Genomic DNA, 12,908 nt, shown 5'->3' with positions numbered 1-12,908 from the left:
AGTTGCTGTGATAGGAGAAGGATATCAAATGGAACACAACCACCGTAAAGACTAATCATTGTGTATATGCCTGCACTATACCTGCATCGAGTGATCTTGAACATAGAAGTTGATCTATTGAAGAATCTGACAAAGTACATCATTTTTGTTTTTGTTTTGATTGTATTGCTGTATTGTTGTACTGTTCTTTCTGCTTTGGCAATGTAAACGTATGTTTTCTCATGCCAATAAAGCCCTTTGAATTGAAAATTGATTGTGTGTGTGTGTGTGTGTGTGTGTGTGTGTGTGGCTGGGTCACGTGGGTATGAGCACGAAAACAGCATGGTTGTTTCACCACCTGTGCGCAAACCTAACACACACACAAACATACACGCACATATTAACGTGGGGCGGCTCGCCGGAATCGGGCCAGCACCCTGGGTGCGTTCCTGTGAACCCCCCGCCCCCCCCCCCCCCCCCCCCCCGGATCCCCACACGAAGTTGCACTATACTCACTTCACACGGGTGTGATTATATATAAAAAAACATTTTATGAATGAAAAACAAATTCAATGTCATGAATAAATTAGAAGAAAAAATTTTAGAAAACAAATGCTTAAGAAGTTGAGAAAATAGCCGATCCACACGCTCACAAGAGTATAATAAGGCGTTGTTGTTGTTGTCTATTTTCACTATAGGTTATAATTGGGTCACATCACATTTTCTCAACGTGTATGCGTATGGGAGGAACCATGCAGTAATGAATGAATCTATCCAGCGATGGCACCGTGCTCACTCACTGCTCATGCGTCGTAGCATCAGCAGCCAGCAGGGGAGGCGAGACTACCGTCCAGTTGGAAGGGGGGGGCTGTGGGGGGGGGGGACTAGAGGGAGGGACTGGGGGCTGGGGGGGGGTCTGGAGGGGGGCAGGACCGCAGCGCAGGTATCCCAACAGCAAACCGTTACATCTCACGATAGACCGCTGCACTCACCGATATACATTTAAGTGTTGATCGTTTCTTAAAGACGTTGCATGCGGACTTGCAGTTGCAGTCAATGTTTTCCCGTTCCCATCAGTAGGCTATAGTATAGATCTTTACTTAAGACTATTCTTCTTCGTGATATTATTTATTAGTATATATATTATACTATTACTAGCGCTTTAAATCCATGGACTCCTCGGTCAGATCCCATCCGTAGATAGATGGCTCGTGGTGATATTACTGCTGCCCCGCGCTTGGATCATTGAAATGCTGTGGACATGGGATTTATGTCGACGAAAATACAAAGACTTTTTGCGTTTGCCATAGGTAAGATAATTAAGAATATATAAGACATCTTTACATCGCAAATTGTTCATTGTTGTGTTTTTTGGCTAGATGTGTGTAGTGTATGATCGGGGTGTGTGTGCGCGTGCAGCAGGCTATACCTATATTTATTTATTTTCTTCTTCTTTCTGTATAGATATACATAAACATATAAGGCTATATAGGCTATACATTTTATCCGATATGTTGTTTAATGCACTATATGTTATGTCAGGCATTGCCATCGCCAGCAGCAGCAACAACACACCCCTTAGTGTTAGATAGCCTATGTCTAAAAATAGCACCTACTATTTGCAGGATATGGTGTGAATGCATGCAGCTTTATAAAAAAAACCCACTAATATTCAAATTAATGAAGACTATACTAGCCAGACATTGTTAAAATATTATATTCTCAATTAATCAAAAATAGCCTAAGTTTAATAGCCTACAATATTTAATAGCAGATCCAATTATGAATACAAAGTGAAAAAGAGATCTTCAAAATTGCAGCTTAACATATAATAATAATAATCATACTCAGTCATAATTGTTTCGTCCTAATTAATCTAAACAGCTACAGCATATCCCATCATATATATATATATATATATATATATATATATATATATATATATATACACACACATACACACACTACGTAGTAAATATCTAAACATATCTATCAGAGCCACATTAAAGCTATATAAACTAATTTGAATTAATAAAACATTGTTTTGGTTATTTATTTGTGGTTCCCAAAGTGGGGTCCGGGGACCCCCAGGGGTCCTTGAGGGAGTTCCAGGGGGTCCCCATGCAGCTAAATGATCATTTGGAACCAAATGGACCCTTATGGGTCTGTAACTCAGAGTGTACAAATGGACCCTTATGGGTCTGTAACTCAGAGAGTGTACAAATGGACCCTTATGGGTCTGTAACTCAGAGTGTACAAATGGACCCTTATGGGTCTGTAACTCAGAGAGTGTACAAATGGACCCCTATGGGTCTGTAACTCAGAGTGTACAAATGGACCCTTATGGGTCTGTAACTCTGAGAGTGTACAAATGGACCCATATGGGTCTGTAACTCAGAGAGTGTACAAATGGACCCTTATGGGTCTGTAACTCTGAGAGTGTACAAATGGACCCTTATGGGTCTGTAACTCAGAGAGTGTACAAATGGACCCTTATGGGTCTGTAACTCAGAGAGTGTACAAATGGACCCTTATGGGTCTGTAACTCTGAGAGTGTACAAATGGACCCTTATGGGTCTGTAACTCTGAGAGTGTACAAATGGAACCAAATGGACCCTTATGGGTCTGTAACTCTGAGAGTGTACAAATGGAACCAAATGGACCCTAATGAGAGTTAAATTAACATTGATTTTACAATATAAACTGGGGTCCCATTAAATGGGGGGGTCCGTATAGACTAATGCATGTCAAACTGGGGGTCCTTGAAATTTCAGAGCCAAAAATCTTCTCTTAATTGCATATCTTTTTCAAATGGGGGTCCGCGGGCTAATTTGCTGTCAATTTGGGGGTCCTTGATATGAAAAAGTTTGGGAACCAGAATCACTGATTTACACCATGGTGCAAATAATATTATTATTATTAATAATAATAATAATAATAATAAAATTGCAGCGCAAGTGGATTTGTCTATAGTACTATTCCACAGAAGAGGGGTTCCCTTGGCGCAGCCATTACCGATGTACAGTAGCTTTACACCTCAGTAGCACTGATTAGCTACACCTGGCCTACAGGTCACTGCTCCATGGATTCAGGTTAAGGTCAAGAAAGAGCCAATTAGGAAATGACAAAAGTCTCCATCTGACGGCAGGTGGACCTCACCAGATAACGATGTACAGTATACGTCCTGTAGTGAGAATGGAATGTCACGCCAGGTGAAGTGAAGGGCATATGGTGGACAAACATGTCTGATGCCAGGGAAAGTAAGCCTATACATTATAGGTAGCTAACTACCAGTATATATACCAGTATGGTTGCTTTTCATTTTTAAGTGCATTTACTTGAATTATCCATCATAATTTAAAACTGTTATTAGTCACATATAACTCAGTGCAGTTGCTTCTGGTCTTGATGTAGTGTTTGAGTGGTTTGGAGAGCATCTATGTTTTGTTGATGTTGTAAGTGTATTGTTCTGTGTCGACATGTTTAATGTATTGTTTTGTCTATGTACTGTATTCATTGTGTTGTGCCTGAGGACCATCTCAAGGGGCTATCCTCTAAAGGAAATAAAATTTCAATATATATATATGGAAAGTATATGCCTAAGTCCCTCCCTAAAGGACCACGATTAGGACAGATATAGTGATAGTGATATACTGTAGTACTTTATTGTCAGTTCACACTGAAATGTGTCTTGCGACCCATGTAGCCAAGTATACAGAACACATGTACACACATTTGACATACAGTAACACAAAGAACAAGACAATTTACATACATAAAGACATGAAGACAAGAGTACAACTCCTGATTAAAATTGACTAATTTTGATTAAAATTGGCTTTGAAAGTTCCCTTGAGAAGTTTCAAAAGGATCATCTTTGATGTACAGTCCAACACCTGCACATGTTTGGATATGTACTAGCCTATGTTCATGCCTATATATTTATTATATCGGTTCAGATCGTGTAGATTGTGTATATGGTGTATTTTGCCCTGCTACTAAAAAGTAGGACAGGTGACTTGTTGTATTTATGCATAGGTACTTTAAGGTGTATTATGGATGTTGTATTTGCTGGTTCAAAATGTGGTATTGAAGTGTAATTTTATTTCTGCCTCTTGGCCAGTTCCCACTTGTAAAAGAGACGCAGTCTCAATGTGATTTTACTGGTTAAATAAGGGTTAAATAAAAAAAATAAATGAAAGCCTCAGAGTCGACTGGTGGACAAAGGACCTCTTTAGTCTGATGACTTTGTCCAGATGACGTGGACATGTCTATGTATACTGGAAAGATGACGGGGAGGATGACTGATAATTAATAAAAACCCAATGTCACGGTAGACGACGGTGAGACCATCTGGATCACAGCGCTAGCTGCGCCTGTAGATTTAACCTTTCTGCATACAGCAGAAATAAAGCCATGCTTTATTAAAAACCCATTGAAACCGGGAAAGCATCTGTGTCATTTTAGCTATTATATTGTATATAGCTACGTTTTTCAGAAAACTCTTTGGATTTAGATCAGTGGTTCTCAAAGATAGAAGATGTACAAGTTTGCGTGCCGCGCTGCATGCTTGTACATCTGCTATTTTTGAATTATTTTAGTTGTTTTTCTCTTTCTTTACACAAATCTTCTCTTATGGGGGTATACCACATTTTCAGATGGGGGGGGGGGGGGTCCCTTGGCAAATACATGTTCGGGGGTACTATTATTAAAGTTGGCACAAAAACGTTTTGAGAACATATTTAGAAAGCATTTGTTTCTCTGAAAACACACAAAAGACGCAGCCACAGAAATCCACTACACAGCTTTTGGAGAAAAGAGATGAAGTGAGTCTGAGAAAGAACCATATCCCTTTGGTATATGACTATCTTAAACAATTATGGGCGGGAACCCCTTTTGGTGTTAGCATTATGTTATGCTTCAGGGGCACGGTGGCACAGTTGGTAGTGCTGTCGCCTCACAGCTAGGGATCCCGCTGGGGACGCTGTGGGCACTGGCGGTGTGTTCCCTCCTCCGCGCCATCAGTGCCCAAACCCGAGGCGGGGGTTGGCGATAGGGCCTTTCTGTGTGGAGTTTGCATGTTCTCCCCGTGTCCCCTAGGGTAGATACCCTCACAAAAACATGCCGTAATCCTGGTCTCTAAAACTACCTCCCCCTGGCCAGCCGGGGCGCCTGATGGAGGGGAAAGGAACTGGTCGGAATAACGTGTCCCTTCCACGCGCTACGTCCGGCCGGGGAAATTCCCCTCTGTCAGGTGAAAAGAAGCAGCTTGGACTCCTCATGCATAGAAGGAGGCATGAGGTTAGTCCGCTGCCCCCCCCCAGGTTGGCAGAGGTAGTGTAGCGCCCAGGATTACATTAGATAATTGGCACTGGGTGAAAAGAAAACTGGGTTACAAAACCGTGGGATAAAAATTGAAATAAAAATAAATAAAAAATAGCAGATCTACAAGCTCATGGCGCGCTACGAGCTTGTAGGTCTACTATTTTTTGAAAAATCGAAGAACGACTGACATAGAAACATAGACAGACAGACAGACAGACAGACAGACAGACACCAGAATGGGGGTTGCAAGGTTGGATCCACGCTGTCACACTTTTATCCCCAGGAACAACAACAACAAAGTGCGATGGCCTCATTTTTTGGCTTCTTTCTGAGACATGCTGGGTCTGATTTAGTCTTTCAACTCTTTTGGCATCAGGTACATTGTGTCCCTGTTTTCAGTATGGCCTAAATATATATATGTATCGTTATAGATTAAATTCAAGACATTGCGAAAAACATTTTCAAAGATAGAGAAAATATCAGATCTGCAAGCTCACAACACGTTGTGAGCTTATACATCTGCTATATCTTCAATACGACAAAGTACTGTACATAGTCCATTTAGACCGGGACAGCATCTGTGTCGTTACAACATTTGGCTTCATAGCCAAAAACACATTATTCATATGTCGTGCTATGAGCTTGCAGATCTGCTATCTTTGATTTTTTTTTTTTTATGTGTGCAAATCTTAAAGCGAACATTTTCAACTCAATGCTTCTGGGGGTCCCTGGGAACAAAATATTTTGGCTTGAGATGGGGGTCGGCAGCCAAATACATATAATTGTGGGTGCAGGTCCTTGACGAAAGTTTGAGAACCACTGATTTCAGAAAACATAGGGTTTAGAAGGCATTTGTATAGAAACGTCCTCAGATCTTTAGAATAGATAGAATAGAATATAGTCCACAATCCTTTGGGGTGTATTTTGTCACATAGGCCTATATGTATACTATATATAGTATATATTAAGCACATAGGTGAAATTCGTCCTCTGCATTTACCCATCCTATAACAACTAGGAGCAGTGAGCAGCCTTGCATTCTAGGGCGCTCGGGGAGCAATTTGGGGGACACACATCCACACATTGTTGACCTGGCCACTAACCACTCAGCTATAGAGCACCAAAGTCTGACGTCAATATCGGTAGAGGGCACAAATCCACAGGTTCATGTACTTTTTATTTGCATTATAATCCCCATAGGGGGATTTTAGATCGCCTCACATAAGAACTGTGTTCTTCACACTCATATGGATATGAAGAATCAACTGACTGAGAGAAAACGCTAATGTTACTGCTACTGAATTAGTTACATTTTCGCTAGAAGCAGACTGTATCATATATGAGTGACTGACTGTTGCAAATGATACAGAGACACCTCCCAGACAATAACGCCGAGACAACTTTTGTTTATTTTGGACCACAACACTTATAGTAGACGATATTAAGATCACCCCATGTTATTCTCCATAGAGAAATTACTTCTGTGAACCAGGGGAATGGAGGGGATGAGCGAGTTACGTCAGGACTTTAGAACCAGGGGAATGGAGGGGATGAGCGAGTTACGTCAGGACTTTAGAACCAGGGGAATGGAGGGGATGAGCGAGTTACGTCAGGACTTTCCAGGGGAATGGAGGGGATGTGCGAGTGACGTCAGGACTTTAGAACCAGGGGAATGGAGGGGATGAGCGAGTGAGTGACGTCAGGACTTTAGAACCAGGGGAATGGAGGGGATGAGCGAGTGAGTGACGTCAGGACTTTAGAACCAGGGGAATGGAGGGGATGAGCGAGTGACGTCAGGACTTTAGAACCAGGGGAATGGAGGGGATGAGCGAGTTACGTCAGGACTTTAGAACCAGGGGAATGGAGGGGATTAGCGAGTGACGTCAGGACTTTAGAACCAGGGGAATCGAAGGGATGAGCGAGTTACGTCAGGACTTTAGAACCAGGGGAATCGAAGGGATGAGCGAGTTACGTTAGAACTTCGGTACTCTATGGCCGCCTCAGTCTTAATGGGTTACAGTACATGGTAAACATACTAACATTCCATGGTAGGCTACGTAATCCATTCAGAATGCAAACCCCTGTTGGTTTTTTAAGCATTATGTTATGCTTTATCCATTGAAAAATAGCAGATCTACAAGCATGTAGATCTGCTATTTTTGAAAAATCTTGAAAATGTGCAAATCTTTGAATATATATTCTTTCAGAGTGAACGTTTTTAACTTTGTGTGTGCATGTGTGTGTGTGTGTGTGTGTGTGTGTGCGTGTGTGTGTCATCTTCAGTGTTCCTGGCCATCCCTGTGGCGGCAGGAGGAGACTCGCCCAATGTGAAGTGTGAGGGCATCTACAAGGACTTCTCTGACTGCGTCCTGGAGCTGGGAGACAGTATGGACAACTACCAGGAGAACGTCACCAGTGAGAGTGGAGTGGCGGCCGTGTGCAGGTACAGTAAAACACTAACAACCAGGTACAATACAACACTGACAACCAGGTACCATAAAACTGTGACCAGATTTGACTGAGAGACTGCTATCGCGCAAATTCCAGATTTTCACCAGAGGACAAAAACTTTTTCTTTTTTTTATGAGTTTATAGCACAGGCAGACTCTTCACATACTAGCTATCTAGCATGTCTGAAAAAATATGTCTGAGCTGAAATCGACATGTAAATATGAAATGAATGCATGTAGCTAGGTGTAATGTTAGAGACCACAGAAGTGAACCTTTCAAGCCATATCTCCATAACTGGTGCATGGGTCAAACTGAACAACCAATATGTACATTTGAAGCTATGATTCCCTGCTTTCACATGACATGAAAAAACGAAAATTCAAAAAAATCCAATGGCAGTCCCTCAGTCAAATTTAGTCCCATTAAACAACCAGGTACAATAAAACACTAACAACCAGGTAGGGCCTTCATTTTCGGGCCTGTTGAGAACTCTAGTTTTTCGCCAGCTTTCGGGCACGGCTGCGCTAATAACTTTGGGGCGGGCCCGTCTAGAGTTTTGAGTGGACAGGTATCAGTCAACAGGCCCGTCTAGAGTTTGAGTGGACAGGTATCAGTCAAAAGGGAGACATCGAAGAGGAAGGACGGGTGGGGATAGAGGGATCGACATATGGAACGTCACAACAGGTCAGCTCCATATATGGAGATCTAAGGTTTTTCAGAAGTACAATATTTGCCTCTGATGTAGTGGAGCGGAAGACCGGGAAAGTAAAAGTATTGAACTTTGTAAATACTCCAGTATAAAGTAAAAAAGCACCTCAAAATTGTACTTACAGGTATGTACGGTATACTTGAGTAAATGTACTTCAGGTACAGTCACTTTCCACCACTGAGTGCAGGTCAGTGTTTTCGTCAACAAAAATTAAGACGAAAAATGTTCGTCGATTACCTTTTTCCACTGACAAACTAAATAGAAAATAAATGAAAACTAAGCTGTGATGACTAAAACGAAGACTAAATATACTGACAATTTAGTCAACAAATAAAAACTAGACTAAAATGTTAGGAAGGGACTAGTGGACAAGAGATCCAGTATAAGTCATTTTAAACTTGGCTATTTTCACCAAGTGTAAAAACAGTCATTACGACGGCATCAAGGCCCGCCAAAACACATTTTAGACTAAAATCTCACGACATTTAGTCGACTAAAACTAAACTAAACACCAACACATTCCAGGTGACTTAAAATGTGACTAAAACTAAATGAAAACTAAAATAGAAATGTGCTGCCAAAAACAACACTGGTGCAAGTGAGAGACAGACTATAACATCAGACATGACAGACATGACAGCGACAGACTGACATCATAACGTCCTTCCGTCTGTCCTCAGTGGACGGACACCGAGTCGCTGGCTCAGCACGTGGTGATATGACGTGGTGGTGCATGCGGTATGTAAAGCATATAGATGAATGTCTGACGGTATTCATCATGTTACGTGACAGAAAACACAGCGGGAGAGAAAGAGAACAGATGTATACTCCGAGGGAGAAAAACACAAGTAGTGAATGTTGGGGCTGAAACACTGGAGCCATACACACACTTCTAAATAATTTATGACCTTGCTGCAGCGGTAATGAAATTCAGAAGAGAGAGATGTTTTTTTTTTTTTTTTTTTGTGTGTCATTGTTAGTGCGTAGCTCTCCACACCCGCAGTACGGAACATCCAAGTTGAAATACATCTATATATCCCTGTACAGTGTCAGTGACTGTATGCCGCAGTGTTTTTAGCACCCGACCACAATCACGGGGCGGGCGATAAAACATTCGTGTTCTTTCTGCTGTGTCGAAAACGAAACGGCACACAGTGTGGTACAGCAAGGGTAAAGTTCCTGCCCCATGCAGCACCATGGAGACTCGAATCCTAGGGTAGGTACCCTCACATGTTCTCCCCGTGTCCCCTATAGGGTAGGTACCCTCAAAAAAAAACATGCAGTAATCCTGTTCACTAAACTGCCTCCCCCTGGCAGGGGCATGTAATGTGATCTACCACCTGCACAGCCTTTTGGGCAGCCCTGCTATAGAGGGTATGCGCATGTATAAAGTGAGTGGCAAAGTCAGTTTAACGCCAGTCGCAGTCAGCAATCAGTTAGGACTTTTCTGTTTGGATGTATGGGATGTCAAGGCCAGAAAGTAGTTTATTTTATTTATTATATATATATATTGCAGTGTACACTGACTGTACAGTATGTGGACCATGGTGACATTGATCAAATCTTGATAAAAAAGCTTCTAATATATTATTTAGGCCCCCAAAATCTATAAATCTCACACTATTAAGGCAACCGGCCGGTTTCCACACGCTGCACAATGTGCCCTTGTTTTTGACCCTCTAAATGTCACTGTCGCTTAAATTGCGGAGCCCCATCTGAACCTTTTTTGTGTCTTTCCCATATATATATATATATATATATAGCCACTGGGAGGCGTTCCACACGTGCGCCCTCACCGCGCTGTCCGACTGCCAGGAGGAAGTGGGCCCCATCTGGGAGACCCTGAGGGAGGACTCCAGGAAGATCCGCTTCCAGGGGAGCCTGTTCGACCTGTGCAGCCCCAGCTCCGCTCCCCCCAGCCTGCTGCGCTCACAGCTGGCCAAGGGCCTTCCCTGGTCCTTCCTGCTCAGCTGCAGCACGCTCCTAATGACTGGCTCCATCTGGGCGTCCACATAAGACGGTGGAGGAGGAGGAGACCGCCACCCCCGCACCGTCCCCCATCTTCATCTAACCTCGCCTCACCAGGCTTTCCACCACCTCGGAGGAAAGCCTGGTCTCTGTTTCAAAAGTCTGTATGATCCTGTCGGGAGCGGATGATATCGTTACGTCATGTTGTAGTATTGTTTTGTAGTCGACAGGCAGGAACAACAGGCGGCACCTTTATTGAGGGAAAAGGAAGGTTCCTTCCTTTTCCCTCAATAAAAGCTCTCATAACCTGTAGCTTTTATTGAGAAACATCGGTTTGAGGGAAAAGGAAGTTGCCGCCTGTTGTTCCTGCCTGTCGACTACAAAACAATACTACAACATGACGATATCATCCGCTCCCGACAGGATCATATACCCTAAATGAAATGGTGCCCAGGCTAATCTTCATAAGACGGTGGAGAGGAGGAGACCACCACCGCCCCCGCACCGCCCCCCATCTTCCCAGAGCACTTGCACATTCCTCGGGGGGGTGGCAACGTCCTCCTATTATAGCCAAGGATTTCAGAGTAATATTTCAGTAGGCCTATCGTTGCATTCGCGGGATTACGTTGACCACTTTAACCCCATGGCGTCCCTATTCTTGGGCTTTTTAAATATAGGGCTTAAGAGGTTAGCACAGAGCCATTAGATGACTTTGGAACCTCTCATTCGTTTTCACTTTTTCACCAACCCATGTACTCTGTGCATTTCACATAGTCTTAATCTAATCAGTGCAATGTCTATAGTCAGATAGCTGTCTCCGATTTAGCAACATAGCCCAGAGCCCTAAACCACAGTTAATTTTATATAAAGAAACCCCAAGAAATTATCACATTATTTACGCGATAAGAGAACCAATATTAATTATGTATCTCATATAAGTTATATAGTAGGTGAATAAGATAATATATTATAGATACATTATGAAATGTGAGTGAGGGGTTTGGCACGCATAGGACTGAAACAAAAGCTAAGCAAAGTCATAGTCTCGTATTTCTGCCTATATTTATAAAGCATAGCAATATTGATTTGGGGTTGTTTAATACTTTTAAGGCTATAGTTCTAGAATTTTGTGTTTAAGTGACAATCAAGACAGCGAAACGTGACGTTGTATCCCCCAAATACCCCTATGAAGACACCAAAAAGACAGACATGCACGCACGCACGCAGACATGCGTGCACACGGACACGCACACGCACACGCACACGCACACGCACACACACACACACACACACACACACACACACACACACACACACACACACACACACACACACAACGTTCACGTTGTATGGAAGTTGTTTGCCTGCTATACAGTGACGGATACTGTAACTCCCAATATAATAAGCACATAATAGATATTATCTCTATAGCACAGCAATGTAATGTGGATATAGATTACAGCACACACCGTAGGGGTAGACCAGTGGTTCTCAGCCTAGGGGTCAGGGGGTTAGGGAGGGGGTCCCCCACATGTGAAAAGGAGCATTACTGCATAAAACATAATAAAAAAACACCAGTTCAAAGATTATGTTGGGGGGAAGGGGGGGGGTCACCAGTTCAAAGATTCTTTTCTTTTGGGGGGGGGGGGGGGTCACCAGTTCAAAGATATTTTTTGGGGGGGTCACCAGTTCAAAGATATATTTTTTTTGGGGGGGTCACCAGTTCAAAGATATTTTTTTTTGGGGGGGTCACCAGTTCAAAGATAATTTTTTTTGGGGGGGGTCACCAGTTCAAAGATAAATTTTTTTGGGGGGGTCACCAGTTCAAAGATACTTTTTTTGGGTGGGGTCACCAGTTCAAAGATATTTTTTTTTTGGGGGGGGGTCACCAGTTCAAAGAGATTTATTTTGGGGGGGGGTCACCAGTTCAAAGATTATTTTGGGGGGAGGTCACCAGTTCAAAGATTATTTTGGGGGGAGGTCACCAGTTCAAAGATTATTTTGGGGGGAGGTCACCAGTTCAAAGATTATTTTGGGTGGGGTCACCAGTTCAAAGATTATTTTGGGGGGAGGTCACCAGTTCAAAGATTATTTTGGGGGGAGGTCACCAGTTCAAAGATAATTTTGGGGGGAGGTCACCAGTTCAAAGATATTTTTTTTGGGGGGGGGTCACCAGTTCAAAGATTATTTTTGGCGGGGGGTCACCAGTTCAAAGATTATTTTGGGGGGGGGGGGGGGGGGTCACCAGTTCAAAGATTATTTTGGGGGGAGGTCACCAGTTCAAAGATAATTTTTTGGGGGGGGTCACCAGTTCAAAGATTATTTTGGGGGGAGGTCACCAGTTCAAAGATTATTTTGGGGGGGGTCACCAGTTCAAAGATTATTTTTGGGGGGGTCACCAGGTAAAAACATATTTGGGGGGGGGGGGGGGGTCACGGCCTGAAAAGGTTGAGAACCATGGGGTAGATGTCACTGC

General features: G+C 42.9%; 1 protein-coding gene across 1 annotated transcript; it reads left to right on the top strand.

Moving 5' to 3' along the window:
- Nucleotides 1–3,220: 3,220 nt before the first annotated feature.
- LOC310863018 (neuritin-like) lies at nt 3,221–10,480 on the top strand (the record flags this gene model as incomplete). Its single annotated transcript, XM_083771140.1, has 3 exons — nt 3,221–3,239; nt 7,615–7,747; nt 10,228–10,480. 3 exons carry the CDS (start codon nt 3,221–3,223, stop codon nt 10,478–10,480), a joined length of 405 nt encoding a protein of 134 aa, XP_083627266.1.
- Between the last annotated feature and the right edge of the window lie 2,428 nt (nt 10,481–12,908).

The sequence above is a fragment of the Protomyctophum parallelum genome, assembly GCF_964188405.1.
Source record: "Protomyctophum parallelum genome assembly, chromosome: 8".
NCBI lineage: Eukaryota > Metazoa > Chordata > Actinopteri > Myctophiformes > Myctophidae > Protomyctophum > Protomyctophum parallelum.
This window is presented reverse-complemented; position numbering and strand designations above follow the sequence as displayed.